The sequence below is a fragment of the Rhamphochromis longiceps genome, linkage group LG7 (assembly GCF_057381845.1).
Source record: "Rhamphochromis longiceps isolate RC_006_pf linkage group LG7, R_longiceps_female_GT1.1, whole genome shotgun sequence".
Taxonomy (NCBI): domain Eukaryota; kingdom Metazoa; phylum Chordata; class Actinopteri; order Cichliformes; family Cichlidae; genus Rhamphochromis; species Rhamphochromis longiceps.
This window is the reverse complement of record NC_140563.1, coordinates 31,845,417-31,868,080: the sequence shown is the minus strand read 5'-3', so window position 1 is coordinate 31,868,080 and position 22,664 is coordinate 31,845,417. Positions and strand designations below refer to the sequence as shown.

The window sequence follows — 22,664 nt, the reverse complement described above, 5'->3', positions numbered from 1 at the left end:
TCAGTTTCCCCATGCTGTCAAAATCACATCATTCAAAATTGCATTGTCACTATTGTACAATAATCTATCTGCCGGCGTTCTCTGCCAATCTGCTCCTAGTTCATCTAAGTTTCCTGTGATATCTCACTCTGCCCTTCCAGCCATCTAATGTGCAGCCCTCCTTGTGAGCTGGGACATCTCATCCAAAGTCTCTATGGGCCATTTGCTGTCTCCGCTCTGCTACCACTACCAACATTGAGACAGAGCAGTTTTCCTACTTTCATTTTGGGATTCTGCACAAAAATGTCATTCCTCACTGTAGTCCAGCAGCCACAAATTTATGTCTAAATGTGACAATACATGCTATTTTCTCCAAATGCTATCTCCTTATTTAAGTGTGGTATTAATCAAAGTTATGGCAATAGCTACTAAACCCAACAATATAAATGACAGTCCTTCATTACATTAAGACATTTTAACAATGCCAATGTACCAATGCCAATATATATATATATATATATATATATATATATATATATATATATATATATATATATATATATATATGTATATATATTTAATTTTTTTGATATACCAGGGGATATCCCAATACCCCTTTTTGTCAGGTCTTGTATTAGTACTTATCTTGGTACAATTAAATACCAGAAATGTGTCAAAGGGATTTACATCCACTGCAACTTGAAGATCAGAATTATATCATCTCAACTCTCAACTCAAACTATTTTGTATTATTTTTTCACCATTTTGCTATTTCAACAAGCATGTAGTAAACGATATAGAGACATCTTTGTTGATCCACTACTTTGACCCAAGGAGCTTTATATTGTAAGATAAAGACCCACAGTATTAGAGAGAAACCCAAACTAGCAAATGAACCCCTGTAGTTGGTAACAGTGGGAAGGAAAAACTCCCTTTTAACAGGAAGAAACTTCAAGCAGAACTAGGCTCAGGTATTGGAAGTCATCTGGCGTGACTGGTTGGGGTTGAGGGGAGGGATACAGGGCAAACGACACACTGTGGAAGAGAACCAGAGACTAATAATGACTAACATTAAGTTTCAATACCTGTCAGGTGGGTTAACTGAAGTGAAACCTATAGTAGTTCCTGTCAAAGGCTTTAGGCTACATTTAACTGTGCATCTTATTGGTCTCACAGCATCTATGTATAAGGACGTGTTCTAATTTTATTGCTAATTGAGTCCAAAATAACGGCTATTGCTGGGGAACATTAAGAGAGAAAGAAAAGAGAAAGGAGTACCGGTAGGTATCATTGGCATGTAAAATGATGGTAATTATGAGAACCCTAACATATCCTGAAAATAACAATAATCAGTATGACCTGCTCTGGAAAGAGGTGTGATGACTCGTATGGATGTCTACTCAAAACATCTTTTCATCCTTCTGCCTTCTTTCTTTTCCATTTTCTTTCTTGATCTGCCCAGATATTTCTCTATTTTGCTGTCAATATATTTCCAGGAAGTCATTACAGCTGACAAAAAAAGTCATTCTCACCCTTCCCCCCAGCCAATTCCCCTTCTTTTGTAATCTTTCATTGTTTTCTCTCTCAGTCTCCCTCCCCTCTCATTTTCTGCAAGTTATTAGCACTGACAAAACCCATCTCGGCATTTTTCTCAAAGTCATTAGAACTGACAAAACCTCTGCCTCTATTCCTTCTGTAAGTCATTAGGACTGACAGAATCTCTCTATCGAATCGTTTCATGACACAAACTTCAGTGGCTCTTTTGTCCAGCCTACCGTTCAGAGGCCCAGAGCTCTGCAGGCCTAGATTGTCTCTGAGGTAACAAAGCTTAAAAGCCTGGATGTGAAAGCCTTCAGCTGGAGCCCCGACTGTCAGAGGTAACCATTTAACACCAGCAGGGGAGTCACCAATGTGTCACCCAGAGCTTTTTCTACTCAGTGCTTTGAGCTGCTGTGTGCACCAGAGCCGTGATCTAAGAAATGCACTGTTGTCTTTTACACACTGTTAGTATAAAACTCTGTACCATCAGACTTTTATCCCTTTATAAGCTAACAACTGCTAAATCAGGATCTTGGTTGCAGATGCCTTTGAGTCAACAACTTGAGTTTGTCTATCTTTTTCAGCCGAGTAAGCAGCAAGTCTCTGTAAAACAATGTCACTGCTGGCCAGTTTGTTCCAGGCAAAAATACCTCATCCACTTCTTATTGGATAATATAGAGACTTTATACAGATATTAATGTGCGTGGGCACATCCTGGTTGCCAGAGGATGTGCCCACGCAGCTCTACCAATCTGCAGATAGTTCATTTGGAGCCACAAGACATGACTTCAGGATTTGTGTGAAATGTCTTGGCAATTACTTTATAATGACATGGCATCTTACCAAAGATAAGACCAATAACTGAAACTAACACCACTGACTAACAATAGCCATGTGCTACGTTTCACGATTATTAATATGCAAACTAGGGCTGTGCGATATGACCAAAATCTCATATCCCAATATAAGACATTTATCATCCTGACAACGATATATATCACAAAAATTTTACACTTTCTGTAAATTCTGGGAATATAGGGAAACTCGAGTTGCGTGAAATGTTTTCAGCTTGGCGTTGTGTACCTGGAGTCCAGTTCTTTGACCAATGCATGAAACTGAATATTTTTAGATATAAGTTTGTAAGTTTGTGCCATTTTCTTTGTCAGTATTTATTACACGGTGTGCTGCGGGGAAAAGCATGAGTCTAAGGTTTATTTTGAGCACCTGATGTCTCTTTTTTTGCTTCTCATCCATAAACTCTCTCCATACTCTTTTACGTGACTCTTGCGTAGGTGGTAGAAGAGGTTTGCGGTGTTTGAGTCTGAGGTGGGGATGGTTTCTTGCATAATTTTAGTCCATGTCAGACTTTTCATAACCAAACCATCAAGACGATGAAAAAATATTGCAGTAAACAATTTATTTTGCGACACCACGAAACAAACGATAGGGTAATATGAAACGATTGACGTTTTCATATCGTCATCCGATATATATCGCTATATCGAACAGCCCTAACGTAAACTGTCATGACCAGTGAATAGTGGTTATGAGTACTATTCATAGAGAGTTAGAGGTTGCCTGCAATCACAGCATTATATGGTGGTTACAATTTGCATTCTTTTACCCATTATATTACATATATTAAAATTTTTGGCGTTGTGCATTTTGGGGTTTGAAAGCCACAGAAATGTTCAGTGTTTTAAAAAAGCGCATCTCAGCTTTTCTGTCACATATGGGGTCACCAAATCGTTTTGCTTATGCAATGATTCTCTTTCTTCAATCCTTTATCACCTTGACCGTTCTTTAGGCGAGGAGATATTTTTCACCATCTTACAATACTGTGATTACATCGTTTCCCCACCTGAACTAAGCATTTATGGCTCTTGTAACTTTGCAAATGAAGATTTTTTAAACATATATATGCAAATAAAGAATTAAAATGTATACTTTAATAGTTATCCAGTTAATCCATTTTCAAAGAAATAATCAGAAAGGGGTTCATCTCTCATGCTTCTCTTTTTAAAATTCTCCTTTTGTTTAAATAACAATAAGTAAAATATTCTAGGAAAAACATTGGGATCTGGGAAATTGCGTCAAGGATTTCCACCTTGTTTTTCTTGCTACTATCACCCAAACCCCAAATCCTACGTCTAGTTAGGTGCAGGATTGTGTCTGTGTCTATAGAGCTTGTAACTATAAAGCCAAAGTTGGGTGTCTTTCAGCTAGAGGAGCTGAATGAGACCTTATGGTTGTGTGAGAGATAGGAGATAATACATATTATAATATTAGCATTGCTTGAGAGATGTTTTTTTCACTTTATGATTGAAGGTTTCTCTAATTAGAACAATTAATCAGTTGATTTTTATTGTTTTCTCATAGTGTCTGTATAGCTGTTGATTTTCTTATTTTCCTATGTGAACATTGATTAAATTGCTATTGATTCTCCCTAGCTGCTTCTACCCTATTACAGTCAACACAATTCATTTATATGAGCACTGATAAAAAAATGACCAGGCTTAGTTAGGACCAGGTTTAAGTGCTGTTGGCAGCCTTCGTAGACATTTACTATTACCGTATTTTCTGCACTATAAGGCGCACTTAAAATCCTTTAATTTTCTCCCCCCCAAAAAATCGACAGTGCACCTTATAATCTGGTGCGCCTTATCTATGAATTCTGGCTGTGTTTACTGACCTCGAACCGATTTTATGTGGTACACTGCGCTAAAAAATCTGTCAAAAAATGTTTCAGTAGTACTTTGCTAAGCTACGAAGCCGTACCGCTTAATGGATTGTCTGAGTGTTTTGGCTACCGTAGTCATGAGCCTCGCAGCTCAGAGTAATCTGGGTCCAAAACTCCGTCCGCATCATGTCCCAAACTAACACTGTGTAAATTCTTTCATCTTTAATAAAATGATCAGTGTTTCTGCTTTACTAGGTGTAACAATTAAGTTTAACATCCAGGCATCCATGAAAACAGAATTTATAAAATTTAACGAAATTAGAAGTTAGCAGGAAGTTAGCAGGAAGTTAGCTTGCTGGTTTCACTAGTTACCTAAGCATGATATATCATGTTCTGACTAAGAGACTGCTGGAAAAAAATAAAACGTACAGCTCTGCTATCACTTCCAACATGAATGAAGACAGAAAACTAAACTGCAGTGATGTTTGTAGGGTTACTGAAGTTAGGTTAGGCTAGATGATATATAATGCTGTTGTCACGGTCCTGGGTCTCCTGACCCAGCGTTTTTAGTTCCTTGTGATGTTTGTATTATTGTACTTGTGTGAGTTATTCTATGGTTTCTAGTTTCGATCCCTTGCCCTTCATGTTTCTCTGTGTCCCCTCTGTTCTGTGTAGTCTGTGTCTGCATGTTTGAGTTCCCCTCTGTGTCTTTCGGTTCTTAGAGTCCTCTGCCTTATGGTTTATGTCTCTGTGTTTCTTAGTTGCTGTCTCCACTGTGTCAAGTTTGCGTCTCTGTGTGATACTTCCTGTTTTACTTTGATGGTCCGTGTCTTATGTAAATGTGTCCTGCTTTGCTTGTCTCGTCAGTCCTGATTTCTCCCAGCTGTGCCCTCCTTCTGTGTCTCATTCCCCTCGTTACTTCCTAGTGTATTTAAACCCTGTCTTTCTCTGAGTCAGTGTTGCGTCGTCCCGCATTCTGTGTGGATCTCCCTGTGTCTCACTGTGAGTTTAGTTTGTGAGTTTCTAGTTTAGTTTGCTTTGTATGACTTTCTCCTGCCAGCGAATAAAGCTGAGTTCTTTGTGTTTAAACCTCGTGCCTGAGTCCTGCATTTTAGGTCCAACTCCTGCCTGCCGCACAACGATTCATGAGAGCTGTACTAGTGATTGCTAGCGACACAGCTATGTTAGCATACCAAAGCATAACACAGTGAACCTGGAGAATGAACGTTAACTTTTTTCCCGATGTTTTTTTTTTTTTGACAAATGCAATCGCAGTTATTAATGTAAGATAAGATAAACTTTATTAATCCCACACATGGGAAATTTGTTTTGTTACAGCAGAAAGTGGACAGTGCAAAGTTACATAGCTGGAACAACATATACTGTTGTTCCAGTGTTTATAGAGCAGCTACCAGAGAATTCAACATTAATGAATCAATGGTACGTAAGTAGAGGACGCAAGAGGAATGAGTTGAGTAAAGTTTGACTTATCTGGCTGTTTTGTTTCGTTTAACGTTCTTTATTATCCGGTGCGCCTTATGTATGAAAACCGACCTGTTTGTCAACAGTGCGCCTTATAATCCTGTGCGCCTTATGGTCCGAAAAATACGGTAATACAGTCTGTTACTACAATTAGTGGCACAGCACAAGATGTAATTGGTCAGAGAGCCAATTAAAACTACATTCTGAGACAAATGCAATAATTTACCATATCCAGAGTTATAAAAAAATACCAACTACAGTTGGTTTAAAGGGGAAAGTAACCCAAAATTATTGAAAATCAGACTTTGAACCTTTTCTCTCAACCTTTTCTTCTGTAAATTTGGCCATTTTAACATGGTTGTCTATGGGAATTTACTCACCAAGGCCCTATAACGGCCAACCTCCCGTTGTCTTAATTGTTTATCCCCATGGGGTGGCACTTATGTGACAAACATTTAAACACAACTTTAAAAAGCTGCTTATTTTTTTTTTTTTAATTATTGTTAATCGTTGTTACTGATGGCCTACTGCGGGCACCTGTCAAATTTTTAATAAAATGAAATTTTTTCCTGTAATTGTCCATATTACCACTTCCCTCTGGATGAAGTGAAACAATAGGTCCTCCATTTCTACAATTTTGTTGTACATGCACAAGGACACTAAAGGACTATATTATTCTATTCCATAAAGGGGTAAAGATTAAATTTTTTTTCCAGTGCTTCACTTCAAAGCAGTCCTGCGCATGCATACAGCCAGTTTATCTGTTGTGCTTTTAACTACAAAAATAATGCAGATTCACCGACCGTGTCAGAGCAAACAAAGACACATTTTTTAGAAAGAAAGAAATAAAGAAAAAAGAAAATCAGGCTTATCTTACCTATCGATTCCATCCTGGGAGTAATAAACACCGTAGGTTTGAACAGCTCCTCCGGTCTCCTCTGGGGGGCGCCAGCTGAGTCGGACAAATCGGCTGGACACTAGGACAGGGACCAGGTCGCGGGGGGCAGAGGGGAGGGCAACGCCTGGGCTGGGGGACACTGGTGGGGGATCAGAGGAGGAGGAGTAAGTCAAAGGGGTGCCAGAAGGAGCAGGAGAAGGGCGGGGAAGAGGAGGAGGTGTGAAGGAAGGTAGATTCTGAGTGGGCGTGGGCTCTGTTAACAGTTCATCCAGGGAAGGGAGGGAAAAGCAAAGGAAAGGAGAAGCAGGGAAAAGGATGGGGGACGACGGGGGGGAGGTGGAGGGGAGGTGCGGGAGGCGAGCAAAGGAGACAGAGCAAAGAAAAAAAACAACAAAAAGAGCAAAGGACAGATGAGATGAGCAGATAAGGAACGGAAAAGACGTGGAAGAGACAAAAAGGAAGAAAAGAAGGAAGAAGAGTGGTAAAGAAGATCTCAGCCAAGAAGAAAAAGCAGCAGAGCATCTGAAGAGCTTAGTTATCAATCAGATATCAAACAGATATCAGTCATCTGAATGTTAACACTGTTTTAATGCCATGACATTAAAACACACATGGTATATTAATTTTATGTGAAAATGATCCTTTAAAGCAGGGGCGGAGCGTGGGGGTGGCTTACTGGGCTTAAGCCCCGGTTGTTTTGTCAGAAGCCCGGGGTCTTTTGGAGTGTAATTTTTTCATAGTTAGATGCCTGGCTGACAACTGTATAAAACAAAAAGTACACACAATATTCGAAGCACATAGTGCATACTATGGGAATTTACGACTGTGCGTGAATCCCCCCTGATATTGGTATGATCCGAGCTCAGGCACTAAGCAACTGAGCGAGGGGGCGGGGCAGCTGCTGCCTGTGAGTGCGCTGTTGGAGAAACGGAGCCAGCCATACTAAGGAGAGCTTAAGTTTGACCAGGTACCAAAGCAAATCATTCGTAGCGTACAAATAATGTAAATATGACGGTGCATCACGAAAGATTGATATCAAACTGATCACTTGACCAATATTACGTTACTTGCTCTTCAAGTGAATCAACAAATGGCGAAATGAAAAGCCAAACAAATGCTATTTTTTTTAGAGAGTCTTAGCTTACGTGTGTTTATTTCATATTTTCAGTTCGTACCCTCCCCGACTAAATCGGTTTCAGTTATGTAGCCTACTGAAATATAAGAATGGACATTAGAGGCTTCTTTCAAAGAAAAAACTCAGGTAAATGTTATTTTATATATTATGCTTTGTATGTTGTTCAGTATATTTCTATGCAAAACAAGAGGAATTTCAGTACACAGCAGGATATTCACATTTGTAACCAGATATTTACATACACTTTAGGGAGAAAACATAAAACATTTTTACTGTACAACATCAATTTAGAGTAAACTTTTGTTTTAGATAAATATTGAAATATCTTTTGAATTAGTTAAATGTCAGAATAAAGAGAGAGGGATCTGTCTATTTTTATCACTTTCATCAAATTTAGGAGTACATGTACACTAAGTTTATTGTTAATTAATAAGAAAACTCCAGACGATTCCATTCTGAGCTGAAGAAGCTTCTGATAGGTTAGTAGAGTCCATGTGAGTAAATTGGTGGCACAGCTGTGGATGCATATAAGGCAAAACACAGAGCCTGTTTCTGTGACATGGGAACATCAAGAGATGTCAACCAAAAGACCAGGAAAAGAACTATGGAGCTCCATAAGTGTGGCTCAGTTTGAATACAATTTGGTGCCATTTGCAATTAAGAAATACATATAGTTTCTCTCTTTACTCTTAAAGTTAACAAATATGTTTTTTATATTTATTAATCTAAAAAAAAAAAATTTAGTCTGATTTGATGTTACAATTAAAAAAGTGTTTGTGTTTTGATCTGAAGAGTTTGTAAATATCTGGTTTCAACTGTATATTTGATGATTGTCAGCACAAAGAGGGAGAGAGAGGGAGAGAGAGGAGCAGAGAGGGAGATGGAGAATGAGGACAGAACAGAGGTGGAACAAGAGCAGGTGAGACACACATGTTAGTCAAATGGTTGTTTACCAAAAGTATCATGGTATCATAGGTACTTATGTATCTCGTACCTAGTGTTTCTTTTTAGGTTTGCTATTTTTCAAATACTACATTTATTAAGTTTTGCAGGCTTGTTTGCACAACAAGGCTAAATAATTATATAAACTTTTCTCAATCTAAATATTGTACTTTGGTAGAATTAAAAAAAACAAGTGTAGTGCAGGTCTATGATGATTTTTAGTGCTACTATCATCTAGTTCTGATTGTGGTTCTGTCTTGGTTAAATCCCAAGTAGTCCTGATATTGAACTGTTGTAGTCCTGTTTTAATTCAGGATCAGTTCTGGGTCTGGTTGAATTGGGGTTTAGTCCTCGTGTCTTGATACAGCCCCGACTTTGTTCTGCCTTGCTGCTTAATTAAAAAACTAGTTTAAGGTGTCCTGCACATGTGATATATATTTTTCCCTATATGAAGTCATTCTTTTTTGAACAAAACTCAAAACAGAGCCAATTAATCTTTCAGTCATTTCTACCCCCCCCCCCAAAGAAAAAATAAAAAAAATCCCACATTCATACTACCCTTTAGGGCTAAGCCCCGGGTGTTTCAAATGTCTGCCTCCGCCTCTGCTTTAAAGTTCCTACTCTTCTCACAATGTTCAGTTCAGTTCTCAGAAGATGAAAACAAATCTGAATTCTTATGAATGTGTTATGAATGAATGAATGAATTGAATTCTTATGAATATGAACCATTTCTCTGCAATAAACACTCTTTTCCAAAGATGAGTGATTTCTCAATCAGATAGATTTTTTTTTATTATTTTGTTGTTTCAGCAACATTAAATTTAAAAAGGGTACTTTTGAGTTAAAATATATATTTATAATTTTAATAAATGACAAATTAAAAAGGCATGAACTTTTTTTTGTATCGAAAAAATACCGAACCGTGACACCAAAGTATCAGCCGAATCGAACCGTGAATTTTTTGTATCGTTGCACCCCTATTAGATATATCATACGACACACACACACAGTGATATTTGAGAAGTGAAATGAAGTTTATTGGATTTACAGAAAGTGTGCAATAATTTTTAAAACAAAATCAGGCAGGTGCATAAATTTGGGCACCACAAAAAAAGAAATGAAATCAATATTTAGTAGATCTGCCTTTTGCAGAAATCACAGCCTCTAAACGCTTCCTGTAGGTTCCAATGAGAGTCGGGATTGTGGTTGATGGTATTTTGGACCATTCCTCTTTACAAAACATCTCTAGTTCATTCAGGTTTGATGGCTTCTGAGCATGGACAGCTCTCTTTAACTCACACCACAGATTTTCAATAATATTCAGGTCTGGGGACTGAGATGGCCATTGCAGAATGTTGTACTTGTTCCTCTGCATGAATGCCTTAGTGGATTTTGAGCAGTGTTTTGGGTCGTTGTCTTGTTGAAAGATCCAGCCCCGCCGCAGCTTCAGCTTTGTCACTGATTCCTGGACATTGGTCTCCAGAATCTGCTGATACTGAGTGGAATCTATGTGTCCCTCAACTTTGAAAAGATTCCCAGTCCCTGCACTGGCCACACAGCCCCACAGCATCATGGAACCACCACCATATTTTACTGTAGGTAGCAGGTGTTTTTCTTGGAATGCTGTGCTCTTTTTCCTCCATGCATAATGTCCTTTGTTATGCCCAAATAGCTCAGTTTTAGTTTCATCAGTCCACAGCAACTTATTCCAGATTGAAGCTGGCTTGTCCAAATGTCATTTAGCAAACCTCAAGCAGCTCCGTTTGTGCTGTGGGCGGAGAAAAGGCTTCCTCTGCATCACTCTCACATACAGCATCTCCTTGTGTAAAGTGCGCCGAATGGTTGAACGATGCACAGCGACTCCATCTGCTGCAAGATGATGTTGTAGGTCTTTGGTGCTGGTCTGTGGGTTGACTCTAACTGTTCTCACCATTCGTCGCTTCTGTCTATCCGAGATTTTTCTTGGTCAGCCACTTCGAGCCTTAACCTAACTGAGCCTGTGGTCTTCCATTTTCTCAACATGTTCCTAACTGTGGAAACAGACAGCTTAAATCTCTGAGACAGCTTTCTGTATCCTTCCCCTAAACCATGATGGTGAACAATCTTTGTCTTCAGGTCATTTGAGAGTTGTTTTGAGACCCCCATGTTGCTACTCTTCAGAGTAAATTAAATGAGGAGGGAAACTGACCCCCTTAAATACTCTTTCTCATTATTGGATTCACCTGTGTATGTAGGTCAGGGGTCACTGAGCTTACCAAGCCGATTTGAGTTCCAATAATTAGTTCAAAGGTTTTGGAATCAATAAAATGACAACAGTGCCCAAATTTATGCACCTGCCTGATTTTGTTTAATTAATTATTGCACACTTTCTGTAAATCCAATAAACTTAATTTCACTTCTCAAATATCACTGTGTGTGTCTGCTATATGATATATTTAACTGACATTTTTTATTGTAACAACCAACGATTTATACAGGGAAATAATGACTATTAACAAAGTTGCCCAAACTTTTGCATCCCACTGTAATGATGATTTACTCTTGGCCATTAACACTGATTCACGTACCATTACCAAAGAGTTCATGCTGACTGTTCATGTTGAACCTTCTATTACAACTACTGCTTGACTGTAGCAGAAATCTACCCTTTATACTGTATGAATATAATCAAAGCAAAGGTGGGACAGCTGCTAATGCCATGTAGAGGTTTCTTAAGATTCAGTTCATTTTTCAAAGTCTGTACGTCTGTAGCATTTTGACTGGCAGCTGGGTATTTCTTAAACCTCTGAGGTCTATGTTATTGCTAACAAAGACCTCAAGTCTAGCCCTAGGCAATGGAAATTTGTCATTTTTGTTTTTATTAAATCGTTCTTCTCAGTCTTGGCAATCAGGGAACAAAGAAAACAATCATTCAGTCTGACACCCTTCAAAAAGATGCCATGAGTGTTATTTCCACCTGTATTATTAATATCTCCTCCTTATCGAACGTGGCAAATCTTTGAACCACAAATCTACTACACATCCAATCTCGAGAGGTATGGAAATGGAAACCAGTAACTCTTGCTCTGTGTGGTACAAGTATGAAATGCTCAGATCAGTATGAAAATGTTACCTTGCAGATTATAAGAAAAGTAAATGAAGATGAGAATGAAATCAAGAATGACTGCTCTCCTCTGGATGTGCAGGTTACTCACATTTTACTATCTACTTGTTCAGATTCTTGGTCACTGACAGTATTCAGTATTATCTGAAACTCATTTGAGAGGTTTAAATATTCCGTATTATGTCTAAGTTTTCTTTTTTGAGCAAAAAGTAAAGTTTTTAAAAAATACAAATAAAATGAACGGCATGTTCTGGAACATTCATTTTTAGTCATTTTCTTAAATCTCTTAGACAAGTGCAGTGAAGCAGTTTAATCTCTTCTCTTCAGACTTTCACCTGTCAGCATGAAGACCACTCCATTTGTTCCAGGCTGCCTACCTGTACTTATGATTAACATTCAAATTGACCAACCACAGAATATTGCTGTGCCTCTGCGGATTTATTCAGTCAAATAATTGCTGCTGTTTCTACATGTCACTATCAAGGTTTCAGGCACACTTTCTGAACAGCTCCATCCTCCCTTTCCCAACTCCCTTCATACTTTTAATGTATCTCAGTAAAATCTCCAGTAACAGCTGTGATAGGCAATAAAATAAAGGACAATTGCTCTATGTCACAAGGCCAGTTCAATGGATAACGAGGTGACCGCCTGTGAGGTTTAAACTCATGTCATTGAGAGTCCCAAAGTCAATGCCGTAACTTAACAGGAAGTTCAAAGTCTCTATATAATTCTTAGACAAAAATAGCCACCCTGCGCAATAACGATACTTTCAGGCAAACCATTTGGACAGCAACAATTATTTGACGTCAAACCTGAGTCCAAGGTTGTGGACATGGTGTTATTTATTAAAAAGCAATTTATCAGGTTGACCTTTAGACCTGCTTATTCATGCAAGGTGAGTACCTAGACTCACCGGAATAAACGGAAAGGTTAGGGTATCTCAGATATGCACAACTGTAATGACCAGTAGAATACAAAAGTTTTCTTGAAGCTTTTTCTTGAGGCGCAAGCTTCCACTTCACTTTTCATCCAAGAAAACAATTTTTAATCTGCAGTGTGTACAGGCTCACCAAAAACTGGGAATACATAGATACAGGTGGTAGCCTCAGAATTTGGCGTGAGCAGCATGAAATCATGGGCATGGACAGTGCTGGGAAAGTTGTTTGTACACACTTTTGGCCCCTTATTGACAACCAATTATGGTTTGAATTCCAAAGTCCATTTGAGTATTGTTGGTGACCATTTGGGTCCCATAATTTACCATCTTCTAATTATAAGGCATCATGTCAAAAAGAAACCTAAAGTCTCAAACTTGTCTCACCAACAGGACATTATTTGTAGATTTCAGTGGCCTCCACTATTCCTCGACTCAAACCCAGTGTCTTGAGAGGCAGTAGAGTAGGATATATGGAGAATTAGTGTGAAGAAAAGATGTTTTTTGATGACCACAACATGGATAAAACTTCCACCTTGTGGAATCCATCACACTATGAAGTCAGGTTGTTTTGTATTCAGTCTTCTATCTATCTGTATCTATAAAAATAATGAAAAGCAAACATATTCAAATGGTGCTCAGAATAGCAGTTTTTAAGTGGCTACACCAGAATCTGTGCATGGATAAGTGACTTTACTATATGTTCTGGACCTTTTTCAAGGCATGCTGTAGGTGCTTATACATACACACAAACTATGTATATCCATCAACTATCAGCTGTTTTTCATCTCTGCACTAATTTCAGTTAGTTAAATACTGAAAAGAAAATAATATGTCCTCAAAGTATACCATTAGAAATGAAAAGCATATTTTCCTGTCCTACAGTGTCTGCCTCCAAGACAGGAAAAAATGAAACCATGACATACTCCCCGATGTAAAGCACACCTTAGCTGTTCAAATGTGACAAAGCTGCAGAAATAATGTTATGGTCTACAAACTTTTACACTGCTTAAAATGTATGATCTACACATTGGGCTGTGCATCGTTATTAATAGTCTTAAGATGGATTAAAAATGTTTTGGTTGATTGTTAAAATCACCGTGGTGCATCAAAATAACCCAGTTGTGTATTTCTTCTCATTTGACACAGCACTGTGTTATCAAAATAACCCATACTGGATTATTTTTAACCTGCGAGGTCTAAGTTATCATAGCATGACCCTATGTTCTCCCAAGTATAGCCAATCAGGTTACAAAGAAAATAATCAATTAAACTTACAAGTATCACAAACAATTATTATTTTTGGTTCAACAAAGTCATTTTGGTTTGCTCCAAAACTTAGAGTTGGAGCTAGGGCTGGACTAGAGTTTGGGGTCATCACATGACTTAGACCTCACTGGAGGTAGAGTATGTGTTGTACCTACAGTGGGGCAAAAAAGTATTTAGTCAGCCACCGATTGTGCAAGTTCCCCCACTTAAAATGATGACAGAGGTCAGTAATTTGCACCAGAGGCACATTTCAACTGTGAGAGACAGAATGTGAAAAAAAAATCCATGAATTCACATGGTAGGATTTGTAAAGAATTTATTCGTAAATTAGGGTGGAAAATAAGTATTTGGTCACCTCAAACAAGGAAAATCTCTGGCTCTCACAGACCTGTAACGTCTTTTGTAAGAAGCTTTTCTGTCCCCCACTCATTACCTGTATGAATGGCACCTGTTTGAACTCATCATCTGTATAAAAGACACCTGTCCACAGCCTCAAACAGTCAGACTCCAAACCCCGCCATGGCCAAGACCAAAGAGCTTTCGAAGGACACCAGGAAAAGTATTGTAGACCTGCACCAGACTGGGAAGAGTGAATCTACAATAGGCAAGCAGCTTGGTGTGAAAAAATCAACTGTGGGAGCAATCATCAGAAAATGGAAGACATACAAGACCACTGATAATCTCCCTCCATCTGGGGCTCCACGCAAGATCTCATCCCGTGGGGTCAAAATGATCATGAGAACGGTGAGCAAAGATCCCAGAACCACACGGGGGGACCTGGTGAATGACCTGCAGAGAGCTGGGACCAAAGTAACAAAGGTTACCATCAGTAACACACTACAACGGCAGGGAATCAAATCCCGCAGTGCCAGACGTGTTCCGCTGCTGAAGCCAGTGCATGTCCAGGCCCGTCTGAAGTTTGCCAGAGAGCACATGGATGATACAGCAGAGGATTGGGAGAATGTCATGTGGTCAGATGAAACCAAAGTAGAACTTTTTGGTATAAACTCAACTCGTCGTGTTTGGAGGAAGAAGAATACTGAGTTGCATCCCAAGAACACCATACCTACTGTGAAGCATGGGGGTGGAAACATCACGCTATGGGGCTGTTTTTCTGCCAAGGGGACAGGACGACTGATCCGTGTTAAGGACAGAATGAATGGGGCCATGTATCGTGAGATTTTGAGCCAAAACCTCCTTCCATCAGTGAACTTTGAAGATGAAACGAGGCTGGGTCTTCCAACATGACAATGATCCAAAACACACCGCCCGGGCAACAAAGGAGTGGCTCTGTAAGAAGCATTTGAAAGTCCTGGAGTGGCCTAGCCAGTCTCCAGACCTCAACCCCATAGAAAATCTGTGGTGGGAGTTGAAAGTCCGTGTTGCTCGGCGACAGCCCCAAAACATCACTGCTCTCGAGAAGATCTGCATGGAGGAATGGGCCAAAATACCAGCTACTGTGTGTGCAAACCTGGTAAAGACCTATAGTAAACGTTTGACCTCTGTTATTGCCAACAAAGGTTATGTTACAAAGTATTGCGTTGTATTTTTGTTATTGACCAAATACTTATTTTCCACCCTGAATTACGAATAAATTCTTTACAAATCCTACCATGTGGATTCATGGATTTTTTTTTCACATTCTGTCTCTCACAGTTGAAGTGTACCTCTGGTGCAAATTACTGACCTCTGTCATCATTTTAGGTGGGGGAACTTGCACAATCGGTGGCTGACTAAATACTTTTTTGCCCCACTGTATAATGATTGTGGGTGAATATAGCATATTCAGGTAGGGTCCACCCTCAGACCTGCAACCATTCACAATCACAATCACACCAATGACTAATTTAGGATTACCAATTAATCTAACCGAAACGAGATGGTATGCCTTAAAAAGGAGCGGCATGTCTTCCACTGTGATCCCAAGCAAGCATTTAGACAACACGCTAACTCCACAGAGAAAGGCCCAGACTGGATTTAAGTCCAGGACCTCTTGCTCTAATTCAACAGTGCTAACCTGTACAACTATCCCACCCCATATTAAAGCATACCATGTTTTATTAGTTTATTGTTTAATTCTAATTTGGACCATGATTTACAAAATGAACATTATCATCAAGTTTCTGAGACGTGGTTTTGAACTCAAAACAAAATTCACTCACGATCTCCACCAAAAAAGGTTTTAAGTCTAACACTCATTTTAACTCATGAGGTTAAAGAGCCTCAGCTGGTATTAGAAAGCCCTGAAACTACCATTTGAGACCTAGAACTCATCAGGAAAGAGGTTACAGACCAAGGGAACTAAAGAGCCACACTTCTAAGGTACATCTATCTTTTCAGTCTATGGTTTAACCACTTAACATCCTCCAAGTGTTTGGCTGTGTGGAATGAGCAGTGGCATTAGAACTGGGTCCATATCTACTCCCTGAACCTTTACCTGTGTGGCAAAAAAGAACTGTAAAACCAAAATGCATGTAAGAGGCTTTATTTGAAAAGTTTATGAAACTGCTGGTTCAACATGAGGTGAAAATGTCACCTTACCCCTATATCTAAGTGGATGTTAAGAGGTTAGCCCAACCTTAATCGTACCGCTAACCCACTTCTAAAAGAGGATTTATGGTCTGTGTGAAACCAAACAACAGTCTCAGTGTCTCCCTGCAGAAACTGTCAGAAACAGTTTCCCACTCTGTCTGTCATCGGAAGGACATTAAACACATTTGATTTCAGACCAGCTATCTGGGAGTCCATAACCCAGCCATTACTTAACGATAAAACCAAGTCTTAACTATTGAGCAGCCATTTGACTGTCGGTCCTGAAGAGAGGATCATCCAAAATGTTCTACAGATGCCTCTAAAACTCGAATTATTCCTTGCAAAGATAAGCACGCGCACACACACACACACTCACGCACACCTAGACAAACACACACACTCACAGTTTAGATGGATGGTGTGTTCATATCACCACTTCAACAATAAAAGTGCAGTGACCTATATACTGTACCTGTGTGTGAAGGGTAATTATGGAAAGATGTCATCTCTCAACAACTCCTAACTGAAAGCTACTCATGTGAAACTAAACTGATACCATCAAATGTCACAACTCCTCTCCTCGCCATTCCTCCGTCATAAGCTGAGAGAAATCCAATTTATCCCCGCGGTCAGAGGTCGCGACTCCCCACAGAGTCTTTAAATGCTTTTGTCCATCCACACTTGTCAATAAAGCTTCACTGACTTTGCAAGCGCACATTTCACACTTTATGGTGCAATGAAATGAAAGAGGGAAGCAAGAGAAAGACAGACAATCAAGGAGAAAATGGAGGAAATGCTGTAGAAAAAAGGGGGAATGAAAACAAGGATAGTGAAATAAAAGAAGAAGAAGAAGTAATACAGATGCAATAATATGAAAATGGGAAAAGAAAATTCAAGATGGTAGAAGGTAGTAAGAAAATACAGAAGATAAAGAAAAGGGAGAGGATGAAAGGAGAAGAAGGGAAGAAGCAAGAAACGGAGAAGGAAAAACAAGACTGAGAGGGAAAGCAAAAGAAAGATCAGAGGGGAAAAAGAAGCACAGTGCAAAACGGAGGAGTTTTAACACACCTCCTCTTGACTCTGTGAGATGAGATTTCAGGGTGTGAAGGGCGGATTTGTTCCCGCTCGGTGACCCAGCCAAAAAAACTGAGCCGACGCTGCGCAGTAAAGCGTCACTCTCTGCTGAAAATAGACGGGTGGGCTAAATAATAGAGTCAGACACCACAGAAGAAGAGCAGGAAAACAATCTGAATAAGTGCTGAAAATTACACTGCAGTCTGTCCTGCGACAGATGATACCTGTGCACACACACACGCATACACAAACACACACACAAAGAGCCTCTGTCCATTTCCTACAAGCTGCTCTGCATTTATATTGTTTCTGCTGCCTGGATGATCTTTAGGGGAGTTTGTTTTCAGCTCTGAGGATTCTACACCCAAGATATCAGACCTTTGCGTGTCTGTATTGCATATATGGATTATTTCAAAAGACAATGCACTGGAGTATTATAACTCATACATGCAGCACAGAGGCAAAACAGAGTGTGCTACACTTAAGATGCTATTCAGAAACCGAGGATTTAGATTTCATCTGCTTCAGCATTTATTGTTTTACCCTGTTACAGGATCCGACAGGTTACCAGCTACCCTTCTAGTGACTTGGTATTCTTTAAAAAGCTTATTTTCTGTCAACAAAACACAACAAACAACCAAAGCAGCAATTTAACCACTTAACTGTTCTCTGACTTATGAATTATAAAAATAAAAACTGCGTTTATTTGAACAGCAGAATTTTCATTATTTTCTTCAACAGTTTAAAACCCTAAAATACTCAATTTACAAATAAATATTAGCTTCACAAGGTGCCTTAAAATAAAAAATAGACCCTATCTGATACTCAGTTTGAGTCACAACAGCAGTGCAATGCAGACGTACCAGCGCCCTGCAAGTATAAAAGCTTTGGTCATGTTTGAAGTCTAAAAAAAGTACATCAGGTAAAACTGAGCTTTTTGGTAATTAACTGTTAAACTTAGTGCATCATAAAAACAACGCTCAGTGTACTGTTCGAGGGAACACTGAGGTCAGAGCAATATAGGTGGAGTTCGAATCACGTCTGTCTTTTTCCTTCTTTTTTCTCAACAGCTTTAACAGATCTGTAAAGCTTATGAAGCACACACCAAATGGAAGCTGTGTTTAGACACAGTGCTGACCATCAATAAGCAAAGCGACTGCTACCAGTCAGACATGATGTACTCAAATTCTTCCAAGAATGGGTTTTTCCTCCTGTGACTTTGTCATGGTCCTGGGTCGTGCGACCCAGTGTTTTGTGTTTAGTCTATTTTGATGTTTATTGATTGTTTAGGTTCTTTAAGGTAGTCCAGTCCTTTTGTAGTTATGTTACCCTTGTATCAAGCCTCCCTTGCCCTTCGTGTGTTTATGTCTGTGTGTCTTGTATTGTCAAGTTCATGCTGTCGCGTCTGTCACCTCCCCCTGTACTACGTCTCCCCGGTTCATGTCCCATGTTTCCTGTTTTACTTTGAAGGCCTGCATTCACTGTCAGTGTATTCAGTTTCACTCCTCCTGTCCTGTCGTTAAGTTCATGTATATCAGCTGCGTTCCCATGTGTGGCCACTTCCCCTGATCATCCCTCATGTGTATTTAGTCTCTGTGTTTCTTACAGTCTGTGTCGCGTCGTCTGTGTTCCCACCCTCCATGTTTCCATGCCCGGTCTGTTGTATTCTAAGTCATAGCCTTACCTTAGTTCATTCCCAGTTTAGGTTTCTGTTTAGTTATTCCTTTTGAGCTGCCCTTATTCTTGTTTGTTTCTCTTGCGTTACCAGCCACAATAAAAGGCTCGCTTTTGTTTAAAGTTTACTCCCGTGTCACTCGTGTCTGCACCTGAGTCCTCCACGCACTCTCCACACGGTCTGTCACAGCGGACCGTGACAGTACGACGCGACCATGTCGGACTCAGCGGACATTTCAGAGGAGGTAGGGGAGGAGCTGAACCGGCTCTGCCGCATTATGGATCGCATCATCGGATGCGCGGATCCAAGTGTGGTTTCCACGGGATTGGCGGCCGTGGACGCCGTTTTGTTGCGGGAGCCACGGTTGCGACAGCTCCCCCACCTCGTCGAGGCGTTTGACTCCCTGGGCCCCCTTAAGGAGGAGCTTCGTGCCCGTGCGCTGGCCCAGAGGGTCCTGAATGCCGCCTCAGCACCCACACCTCCGTCCCGTGGACGGGTGTCATCGCCGCTGCCTCATGAGCCAGAGGCTGTGAGAGGTGGAACGCTGAGGTCCACTTCCACTCAGCCATCGCCTCACCGTGGATCGGCTTCCTCGTTTCCGCCACAGTCAAGCTGCACTGACCAGCACACGGAGGCGATGGAGGCCATAGATTTTGGTGACGATGAGCGTCAGCAGGTGTTGCGGGCTTATCGGGAGGAGGAGCTCCGTTGGAAGCCTTGGCTCATTCCCGAGGAGGAGCTCCCACCTATCGCCCTGCTTCAGACCGGCCGCTCACCGTCACCCCCTCGCGAGGACTTCACGTCTCCGGCCGCTTGTCTGGCGAGGATGTGGGCAGAGGAGGAAGACTCGATCCCAACAGTTAACGCTGCCGCGCTCGCGGCCGCTCCGAGGAGGAAGCGGCGTCGGCGTCGCTCTACACGGCACTCAGAGGCTAGTGATAACGTTCTGTTGCCACTGAAACGCCCTGGATGTAGTGAGGGCGAGGGCTTTGGAAAGACAATTAAGGTCTCGGAGATGGAGACACAATTTACCTGTACTGTTAACTCTGTCACCCCCCCATGCACCTCATCACGGTCTGTTTTCTCGGGGGCCAGTGAAGAAGCTGCCTTTTCCATGCCTCTGACTGCTAATGTTGAAGGTGTTAATCCTGTGCCCACGTTGTGTTTTGACAACAAAGCTAAACTTTCTGGTGTTGGGCACGCTATTCTTGGGGAAGACACACTGCCATCACCGAACTGTGAAACCGACACTGCCAAACCGACCATAGACTCTTCAGTCCTGAGAATTAAACCAAGTGATGTACTGTTAAACCCTGGTATTACGTATGAGCAGGATGAGGGGGACATTAGCGAAAAAGGATGTACTAATGATTCTGCACACCCAGAACCTCCATCTTCCACTGAGAGGGCTTCTTTTAAGACCGCGTCTCAGCCCCTGCTGTCTGTTAACCGCAAATCAAGTGAGAAAGCTTCTGATCTGACCAGTAGTAAGACTGTATTGCCTTTGGCTAGCACCCCCCTTTCCGAGTCAGTTTTCCTTGTTCCCGAGTCAAATAACAAATGTTCTGTTTATATAACTAGACCAGCGAAAGAAGAATTGTCCAGTGTTGATCATAAAAATGTCTGTTATGATCCTGTGCTGATCGGTCCCCATGTTCCTCACTCTGCTGATGGTTTGACCAGAGGGAGTGCTTTGGAGCCCGACATCAGCGACTGCTTTTCTACACCAGTCCATCGGGCCGGGACGATTATTATGGGTCTGCCAGGTTCCCCTATGTCTGTGAATGACATTGCAATTTCCGTTAATATAACACTGAAGGATTGTTTAAGTTATGCTCCCGCATTATCCAATGACAAGGCTGAATTTCATGTTTCAAAGGCTGTCGGGGGGGAGCGCCATGCTAGCCATTACAACCCAGCTAGCCCTTTAACTGCACCCCTGGGCCAGGACCTTTTGACAGCAGTTAATGAACTGGCCGATCTAAAGACAATTCAGCCGGATGGCTCAGAGCCAGTCCACTATGTTTTCTGTGCAAAGCCAGGTCCATGTGCATTCCACTCACTAGCCTTCCACAGCCGATTAGTGTGTGTGGCTGAACCCCCCCTTAACTCAGTCTCGCCTACGGGGGGCTTAGACTCCAATAAGCGTAGTTATTTCCTATGTGACTGCCAAATTATTATGTTAAAATCATCTGCACATAGTCCTGGTTGTTTTATGTGGGTTCATGAATCATGTCTTGGCCTTAAGAATCATGCTTCCTGGGACAGTATAACTATCACTTGTGTCACTGAGCCAACTTATTTCAGGTCTGAAATGTTGTTTGAATCATGCTCCAAGACAGAAGATGTGTTTAGCTCCCCAAGAAGGGCAACTAAGGACAATTTGGACTATGTTAAGGGCTTAGAGACTTTAAGGTCTTTGTCTGTTGTTGCTCCTCTGCTTGCACCTGACAAAGTCAATATCTGGAACTTTGTGCTCACTCCCAGGGTGGCTGTGGCGTTGCCTGACCTCTCACCTGCGTCTGATCTCCAGGTAGAGGCAGGGGTCACCCAGCCAGCACCTGAGCTAGTTCTCACCACTGGGGTCAGGGCAGCCGTAGGTCAGCCATATCCTGCATCTGCACCTCAGGTGGGAATGGCTGCCGTCCGGTTTGTTCCTACACCCAGGTTGGTTCCCAAGGTTATGCCAGTCAGTACACAGCTGAGCTCCGCACCCAGCCTAGGCACTCGGGTGGGAGCGGTTGACGCTCTGCAGGCGCCTGCACCAACTGATGCTTCCATTATAGGCCCCAGGGTCTCATCACCGCCGCAATGGCCTCATGCCTCGTCCGCTGGAGGGCCCGAGGAGCCCGTCCAGCCTCACGCCACGTCAGCTGGAGGGCCCGAGGAGCCCGTTCAGCCTCATGCTTCGTCAGCTGGAGGGCCCGAGGAGCCCATCCGGCCTCATGCCTCGTCAGCTGGAGGGCCCGAGGAGCCCATCCGGCCTCATGCCTCGTCAGCTGGAGGGCCCGAGGAGCCCATCCGGCCTCATGCCTCGTCAGCTGGAGGGCCCGAGGAGCCCGTTCAGCCTCACGCCACGTCAGCTGGAGGGCCCGAGCCGCCCGTCCAGCACCATGCCACGTCTGCTGGGGGGCCCGAGCCGCCCATCCAGCCACCTTCTGCTTCTGCTACGCCTGGTCCAGCCTCTGCCTCAGCTCCTGCTTCGCCGTCGCCTGGTCCGGCTCCGTCGCCTGTGGCTGCCACGCCACCGCCTGGTCCTGCCTCGACTGGTCCTGTGCCCACCGGGCCTCGGCCAGTACGCCTGACACTGGAGGGCCACCGCTGCCTTCCGCGCGGCCGGCCCCCTGAGCTGTTCCGCCGTCCCCTTCGCCGCCGCCGTTGCCTTCCGCACGGCTGGCCTCCTGACCGGCTCTGTCACCTGT

At 41.9% G+C, this 22,664-nt stretch overlaps 1 protein-coding gene across 2 annotated transcripts in view; it reads right to left on the bottom strand.

Annotated features, from left to right (window-relative positions):
* dcc (DCC netrin 1 receptor) overlaps window positions 1–22,664 on the bottom strand; it is a 372,740-nt gene that overhangs the window by 141,147 nt on the left and 208,929 nt on the right. For both annotated transcript variants that reach the window (XM_085413367.1, XM_085413368.1), the window contains exon 8: window positions 6,558–6,717. In XM_085413367.1, the coding sequence (XP_085269493.1) occupies window positions 6,558–6,717 (160 nt within the window). The remainder of the gene's footprint in view (window positions 1–6,557; window positions 6,718–22,664) is intronic.